This window comes from Papaver somniferum, chromosome 2 (genome assembly GCF_003573695.1).
Source record: "Papaver somniferum cultivar HN1 chromosome 2, ASM357369v1, whole genome shotgun sequence".
In the NCBI taxonomy this organism is placed as follows: Eukaryota; Viridiplantae; Streptophyta; class Magnoliopsida; order Ranunculales; family Papaveraceae; genus Papaver; species Papaver somniferum.
In genome coordinates this window covers 134,934,915-134,943,514 of record NC_039359.1, presented here as the reverse complement: position 1 = coordinate 134,943,514, position 8,600 = coordinate 134,934,915, and the positions used below count along the sequence as shown (strand labels likewise).

At 37.3% G+C, this 8,600-nt stretch overlaps 1 protein-coding gene across 1 annotated transcript; it reads right to left on the bottom strand.

Moving 5' to 3' along the window:
* Window positions 1–1,389: 1,389 nt before the first annotated feature.
* Window positions 1,390–5,805, bottom strand: LOC113349189 (glycine-rich domain-containing protein 1-like). The gene is made up of 9 exons (XM_026593123.1): window positions 5,646–5,805; window positions 5,322–5,488; window positions 4,790–4,907; window positions 4,423–4,677; window positions 3,845–4,300; window positions 3,146–3,684; window positions 2,847–3,048; window positions 2,609–2,764; window positions 1,390–2,520 (listed from the first exon to the last, which is right to left on the bottom strand). The coding sequence occupies exons 2-9, from the start codon at window positions 5,480–5,482 to the stop codon at window positions 1,639–1,641; spliced, it is 2,769 nt and encodes a 922-aa protein (XP_026448908.1). The 5' UTR covers window positions 5,483–5,488; window positions 5,646–5,805; the 3' UTR covers window positions 1,390–1,638.
* Between the last annotated feature and the right edge of the window lie 2,795 nt (window positions 5,806–8,600).

Genomic DNA, 8,600 nt, shown 5'->3' with positions numbered 1-8,600 from the left:
AAGATATTGTTCCTGTGAGAAATAAAATATCTAGATATAAACATGAAGTGGAACCTCATTTTGTTTTATGTAATCATAGTACTGAAACTACTGGTCATCTGTTATCAGAGTGCTTCTATGCTAAGGAAATATGGAATGCTTTAAACATTGATATATCTTTTGTCTGTCAAAATTATGTTTCTTTTCAATCTTGGGTAATATCCTGGTTCTCTACAGGTAACAATGAAGATTTAAATCTACTTAAATATGTGTGTATAGTTTGGTACATATGGAAAGATCATTGCAATTTAATTTTCCAGGATATAAAACCTAATGTCAAAGTACAATGATCAGAATTCATAACTTGGTACAGGAATGCAACTTTGTTGTTGCATCTGTTACTATGCCTAGAAACAGTACTATATTTCTAAGGAAATGGATTCCGCCAGATGAAGGATTTATTAAAATTGATATTGATGCTTCCTACATTTATGAAACAAAAAAAGGTAGCATTGGTCTAATAGCTCGTGATTCTGCAGGTAAGGCCTTAGGAGCTAAATAATGGAATTTGGAGGAGGAAGTGGAAGCTGAGATAGGACCTGAACATCTTGAATGCAAAGCTCTAGTCAAGGCAGTGGAATGGATGGAAGATTATGGTTACAATAAAGTAATTTTTGAGATGGACAGCTAGAATGTAGTGAATTCGATTTGCAGAGATGACTCTCAAGTGCACTGGATGAACAACCACTTCATTCTTTCGGTTAAGAACAAGTTTTTAAATAAAAATCTCTGGTTTTGTAAGGCAATACATAGACAAGCAAATAGTGTTGCTCATGCTATAGCAAGAAAGGCAAGAGTAGATGCACAAAGCTTTTATTTTCATTTTATATATCCTCCAGACATCATTAAATGGATTGAGGAAGACTATGTAATGCATTGCAATGTTTAATCAATAAATTTCTTTTAGTATCAAAAAAAAAAAAATATCACACGTACCCACTAAAACAATAATTCCTATAAACTAGGAAGTAAACCCATAACTTAAAAACTCAACTACTAACGCACGTTTTCTAACTAGTTTGAATTGGAAACCCATTCAAACTTATTTCCTATCTACCGACGAGAAACAAACTAATAAAATTCAAATGCCTAACCAAAAATATGAAAGTTGACTGTATCAGTATATTGGTGCAATCCTGGAGTACAAAAATGCAATCCTGGATACTTTGAAGGTAAAAGAAACTTACGGTCCCTTTGGATTGTTTTCTGATCAAATTCTTAGTTTAGATCAAAGTGGAGTCTCCATAGTTAAGGAACACTGTGCCCTATAAGCGTTGTGTATGTGTTCCAAGGATATTTATTGTGCCCCAGCAAATGGCTATTTTTGTAATCCAGGCCGAGAGTATCAGGTTTTATGCAACTTGCTTCCTTAAAATTCCAATTCATGCTTACAGTTTTCGACATGGAAATGGAAGAACACTTTTATTATTATTAGCTCAGACATGAGGATTACAACACAAACTTCATCATAAGTAAATCACAAATTTCAAATAACATTATTACCGAGGATAACCCACCTTGTAACCAATCAATATGCCCCACCCCAACATGTCAACATCACACTGCGCAATCTTGGATGGTGGAGCTATTATCAGTCTTTCAAACTGCCACCCCAGTCGCCGCACCACCACTTCCACTCTTTGCCATACCTCCACCACACCCACCACTTCCACCGCATCCACCGCCACACCCACCACCACATCCACCACTCTTAACCATATTTCCGCACCCACCACCACAACCGCTTCCACAACCACCACTCTCCGCCAACATATTTCCACATCCACCACCACAGCCACTGCCACAACCACCACTCTTTACCATACTTCCGCACCCACCACCACAGCCACCACTTCCACCACATCCACCACTCTTAACCATATTTCCGCATCCACCACCGCAACCGCTTCCACAACCACCGCTCTCCACCAACATATTCCCGCATCCACCACCACAACCGCTTCCACAACCACCGCTCTCCACCAGCATATTTCCGCATCCACCACCACAGCCACTGCCACAACCACCACTCCTTGCCATACTTCCGCATCCACCACCACAGCCGCTACCACATCCACCACTCTTTACCATATTCCCACATCCACCACCACAACCGCTGCCACATCCACCACTGTTAACCATGTTCCCGCAGCCACCTCCACATCCACTACCACAACCACCACTATTAACAACACTTTTGTACTCTTTGTAATCTGTTTCATACCCGTAAAGTCCAGACTCACCCTTTGCTTGTGCTACTGCGCTTCCTTGCTTGGCTGCCTCTTCCTCCTTTTCTGAGGTAGCGACTTTGTTGCTTTTACCTTCAACTTGAGACCCTTCAACAATTTCTTCAATTTGGCCATGCATGTTCTCTAAATTTTCTCCCTTGCCAACTAGGCCAATGTGACCATCTTTTTTCAGAATATCAGAGAGTATGAAGGTCAATGTAATCCCAAGCAAAGCAAACCATTCTTCTTTTACCTATGTTAGATTTCCAGTGTTATAAGCACGTCAATAGAAAAAAACTATGCTAATGCGAAAAAATATAAATATAAGTGATGTGCAATACCTTCAAAAACCCACATTTGGGGTTAAGTAATGCTAGTGCCTTTCCGTATGGATTTTCTTCAGAGAACTCCACTACTGTAACAAAGTCGGATTCATTCTTCTGCTTCTCACAGTTTTTGGGTTCATATTCTAGTGCTCTACCAGGGAAAAGTCTCACCTATATCCAAAAGAGAGGCAACTCAATTACAATGATAGAAGGAGAACGGATTATTTATTTTTACGATGGCGAGGACACTTACCATCAGGTTATCTTGGAGCTCAATGATATCACCTTGTTCGTTGGATTTGGTCAGAAGATGAAAGGACTCGGTAGAATCTAACAAAGACCACCCTGTTTCCGCATATTCGGCTAGAATCCGTGTTTCATCAGAGTGTCCTATAATTCCAACAACCTCTTTCTTCGGATTGAAACTAGTTTTTGCATCTGCTTTCTTTGATTCCCTGAAATGCATAAGATTTATAAGTATCATAAGTTCTAGGAAGTATCTAAAATTACCAAGAGGTATTCAGAAAGGAAATATTAGGATTCGATAATCACCTCATCTGAATGTTGAGGATCTCATTGCCAACTTCATCCACGACAGATGTCCAACTTTTAGCATGCTGGATACTTCCAGGAAGTGCGGAGAAACAAGAGTCTTTTGCGAATGGACGTGACCTAACCATGCTAAGTACATGTGGAGCAGGTGTCGGAGAAGTAGTGGAGACAGCAATACGCAGAGAGATTGGGTTGGAGTTTTCAATGCCAGAACTTGGCTCCAACTGAAACCATTTTTCAACTGACAACTTATTGACAGGATCGATCAAATCCTTCAAAGGGATTGATGTTGTGCCAAAGATTTCGGGTCCACTTGATACGGTTAAGGTTGAGGCTGATTGGAACATAAGTTCAAAGAAAAGCTCTCCAATAGGTTCACACTGGAATACAGCAACCTGCTTCTCTCTAGTCACGGAAAAAATATTAAGTCTTCTCTTTGCGTTGAAGAGAGAATTTGGCATTTTCTTACTGAATTGAACATAAATGCTACCCTTGAGTCCTACTGGTAAATCCTTTAGCGCCACAATCTCCAAGCAAATCTGAAATTTGAAAGAGAAAAAGACGCATGAGAATCACTAGCAACAAACTCCAACTTTAGTGTTTAACACACAATAATTTATTCACATACATTCAAGAAAAACACTCCTACATTCAAAATAATAAAGAGAGACAAATTTTTAGAAGGTTTTAGTGGCGTACCTCTACTGACGTTTTATTAGGTAGCTGAACTGCTTTGCGAGGATCACTCGAAGGAACAACTTTCTTGCTTGTCATATTTGATTGCCATGGAACATGAGTAACAGGTGATGGAGCAGTGCCTCTATACATTGCCCCTGCCCTCCAATACCTAGATCCAAACAACTGTTCCCACTTGTTAATAGTTCCTGAAAATCCAACATCAAGCTTCTGTCCTTTGCTTCTGCTTGAATCTGTGTCATCATGCTCTAACAACTTGCCGGTGACTTGAACAACATCTTTAGAGTAAGCAACTGGATGAAGTTGGTGAGTATGCCATATGAGATCGATATCATAAGTCGGCACACAAAAAAGCTTAATAGACCTCTCCTTGTTTCTCTTAATCAAATGAAGAAATCCTTTGTATCTGGCTACAGCTCCTTCAAGAAAGAGTTCATCATTCATAGCAGGTTTGGATACCTGACAAAAACATGTCAGGAACTAATAAGAATATAATGCATTCCACATTTCAGGATTTCGACCATCTATATTGATTAAGAAGTAAAAACCGAAAGGAAAACCACTGAAGTTCCCTCGCTTACCTGGTAAAAGAAAGAGCTCTGCCTTTTAACAGCAGAAACCAGATCATAGTTGGTACTTTCTTGACCATCTGAAAGGATTTCAGAAGTCTCGTCTGCGAAAGTGCCTCTCAGGTCAAGCTCATATGACACATTGGGATATAACTGATTCCAGATTTCTTCAGTTTGTTTCGTGGATTCCCCTTGAACCTTTGATATAACATTAGCATTGTCCAAAATCTGTCCGTATAATTCCTCACAATCGGTTTTGTACTTTACCTATAAAGAAAAGCATCCAGCAAAAAAAACTTAGCAACCTGCAGGACTAATATGACTAACACCAGCTACGGAAACAAACACAGTAGATTTAAAATTGAATATGCGGACTTACTGGATTGAGTCTATGGCAGTGCCAAACCCATTCACAATCCAAAGGAACAACCAAAATCCCTTCTGAAATCTCACCCTTAGCATGCTTGGCAAGCAAAGGAAGCCAACAAGTCTTGTACCTGAAGTAGACCATTTGTCAGAATTTGAAGCCCAAAAATGCAATCACCCAAACAAAACAACCAACCACTACACATTCTCCCTCAAAAACAATACTATCTATACTAGATGACTTTTGCAAACTGGAAGGCGACTCAAAAGGGGACACATTTTTCTAATAATTCATCATAAAGTGAATTAGATCAATTTAGTCATCCATTGTGGAACTTTTAATTGTTATAATTGTAAGAAAGTGAAATAGAATTCGCTCTAATCCGCTTAATTTGATCAAATTGACTTTTTTTTTTCTTCTAAAAACAAAATGTCAACTGTGATTGTTTTGATTCTTAAGAAATTAGAGATTGACTGAAAATTTCTTAAGTTGATGAAACTGAAAAAATATGTGTAAAAAAGTTGTCTGTGTTGGTGAATTGTACCTGTGAATAGCGGCCCTCAAAAGCGGTCCATCATCGTAGAGACACCGGTAGCGATCAATAGTTGCTAGAAACTTCAGTTGCTTCTTAGCTGCATCCAAAAGGTCTACACTTGTTACAATCTTTTGTGCTTCAATCCACTCTAATTCTTGCCTCTTCTCCATTTCTCACTGAAGAAAAATGAAATCCACAAATTCATATACAAATTTGAACATGCAACAGTAAACTCAAACGGTAGTCAATCACAAAATTAATCATCGAAGTGTAGAAAAAAAAAAGATGAAAGAACACATTCAAGGAGAAGTGGAAATCTCAAAGACTAATTACCTGGAAATTAACTTATCTGCTGCTGAATTTGTGTTTCTCGAAATCTCAAATTAGGTTTTTTTTAGAGGGAAGAGTGAGTAATGAGTATCCCTCCCAGGCCTGTATTTATACAGGACTAGTGTTTTGAGTCCTTGATAGAAAGAAGAAGTACTCGAAAACTGAAGTACACATTAATCACTTCAATAAAGTACATATAGACGTAAACTTACATATTTATCCTTCTTTTTTTTTTTTTTTCAAGAGTGTCCTTCCAGGAGGGGAAGGATATAGTCAGATTCTGGTCAATGCCAGGTCAAAATGAATCAATTCCCCGAAGAGAGCAATAGGGTCATTTTTAACTTGGTTTTAATTTGATTCTTCAATCCACTTGAAAGGTTAAATTATTGGGTAATAATGTCAGTGCAGTTCAACACAAGTTAACACCACCAACTTATGTACGAATTTCAAGAAAATGACACTTCTTTAGAGCAAGGGTGTGGAGGTTGACACTGAGAGCTTCTTACAAAATGAAAGACCGGATCAAAAATTTGGTCCAATTATGGGCAGAGGGAACCACCCGTTCATCCCAAATTCAATCACATTCTCTTTCAGTTGAAGGAGTGAGTGAAAGTCTCCACTCATGGCAAACAGTTTGTCTTATAAAACTAAATAAAAAAAAAACGACAAACAATTTGTCTTATGAAACTAAAATGAAAAAGAAAGGGCAAACAGTTTGCCTTATATAACTAAAATGAGAATACAAAAAAAAACGGCAAACAATTTACCGATCAGAAAGAGAGGTTGAAGAAATCTGAATTGTTTTCGTAGCATACACGAAGAATTATGCTTGCATCAGTTGTTAGTTTCTACTTCCTCCGTTTCTAAAAAATAGGCTTGTTTCCTTATTTTGGTATGTCAAAAAAAAAAAGGCTTGTTTCCATATATGTAAAGTCAAATGTTATGATTTTATTAGTATACCCATAGAGCTCTCTCTCTCCGTTTTCTCTCTTAATACAAAAATGGGACCACTTCTTTCTCTCATTTCTATCTGATATCAAATGAGGGAGTATATATAACTTTGTTTCGTTCCGGATCGAAGACAGTCCAATTTTTCTACCTCAACTATTTTTTTTAGAAGGTTGTTATTGGGGCATCACACTCCTTTAGAAGGGCGTCACTTGGATAACTGGTGACCAAAAATCTGGTTAAGGGATACTTTTGATTCAATAGCAATTTGTCCAAAATGACCCTTCAATTAAAACTAATAAAAACAGATGAGGAAGAAGCAAACTGATCCTAATGATGGTAATCAACATCTCAATCAACCTCAACTTCATCCTCAACTCATTCCACCGATTCAATCAATTGAAGAATGAATTTTTCAAGATCCTCAACAACAACCCATGGTGTATGTAAGGTAATAATCGAACAAACCCATCTTTTTGTACTCGTTTTTGTGCTTAAATCGAATGAAATCAAAGTAAAATTAGGATTTTATTTACTTTCTTCTAGTGTTACGTCTGGGTACGGTACTAGATTTTTCAATCGTAATTTAGTTTTTGAAAAACTTACGCCTATGTTTAGTTCAATTCAAGCGTAAACTTTGATTTGCATGTCGTTCACGTCTAGGTTTAGTTGATTTCCAGGCGTAATTCCAATTTACGCCTAGGTTTAGTTGATATCCAGGCGTAATTCCAATTTTACGCCTAGGTTTAGTTGATTTCCAGGCGTAATTCCAATTTTACGCCTAGGTTTAGTTGATTTCCAGGCGTCATTCCAATTTTACGTCTAGGTTTAGTTGATTTCCAAACGTAACTCCAATTTTACGCATAGGTTTGCTATATGTCCAACCTAGGCGTAATTAATTAAACTAAATTAAAATTAGCCACACAAGAGTTGTTTGGTCATCACAAAATTATATAAGATAATGGATTTTTGACATTACTTATAGGTGACCCGTTTTTGTCTTATTAGGTGACGCCCCTCTAAAGGAGTGTGACGCCCCAATAACGGCCTTCTTTTTTTATCAAATGATTCCTTGGAGTTCAGAATATACCCCTATATTTATACTAGTTTTTCCATGCTCGATGAAAGGAAATAATAGCAGCTACTTCAACGAAAGTACAAATCCCCTTGTATCTTCTTCTTTTTAATTAGTTTCATTTCATCTGTGATTCTAGTTTAGATAAACCGTCGAGATAACGACTCTAAAAACCAGATTTTCCTACATTAAGTCCTGATTCTAGAAGAGGAGAATGGACAACATTTTGGGAATGAATGATGATGATTCCACTACTGAAAAAAGAAAGAAAAATAATTGTGCGGTTTGTCAAGAAAACAAACTCTCTGAATGATAATAACTATAGAATAAAATTGTTTTCATAACAGATTTAGCTAGCATTATTGTTTATTCGTTTTCATAACTTCATTTCGTTCTTGTTTACTTGGCTTAGCTTGATGCTAGGGTGTTCTTCCTTTTTGGTCTGAGTTTGGCAGTAGCCTGAGCTCTTGTTTGCACTGTTGTGCTTTTTCTTTTCATGTATGTTTGTTTTCTTTTCCTTTTATCAATATATTAACCTTTCTACTTAAAAAAAAAAAAAAACTTCATTTCGTTCGTTGAAAATCGTCTTCATAACTTCCTTTCGTTTAATCAAATGGTTTCTTGTGGGATTTGTTCACAGATACGTTTGGGGGACAATGATAGCTTTGTTTGTTTGTTTTTCCTGATTGATCATTGACAATGAGAACGCTTATAGAGTTTTGGATGTCCTTCTTATCCCAAGATCCCAACCAGTCTTCGTCAAATAGGAAACTAACATGCAAAAGATGGGGAGTCAAGTCAAGTGACTCATACTCCTGAACAAGAACAACCCTCAACGACTCTTTTGTTTGTAAGGCACAGTGACTGTCACACTCAAACAATCTTCAACCGTATTGCAAAACAAGAAATACTAACAAATAAAAAAGTTGTTTTAG

Bases quoted from the DNA above. Each gene is read 5' to 3' on its own strand.
- LOC113349189 (XM_026593123.1), bottom strand. From the start codon at position 5,482: ATGGAGAAGAGGCAAGAATTAGAGTGGATTGAAGCACAAAAGATTGTA. The intron at 4,678-4,789 runs GTAAGTCCGCAT...TTTTCTTTATAG, and splicing joins ACTGCCATAGACTCAATCCA to GTAAAGTACAAAACCGATTG. The intron at 2,521-2,608 runs GTATTGCACATC...AATCTAACATAG, and splicing joins CCAAATGTGGGTTTTTGAAG to GTAAAAGAAGAATGGTTTGC.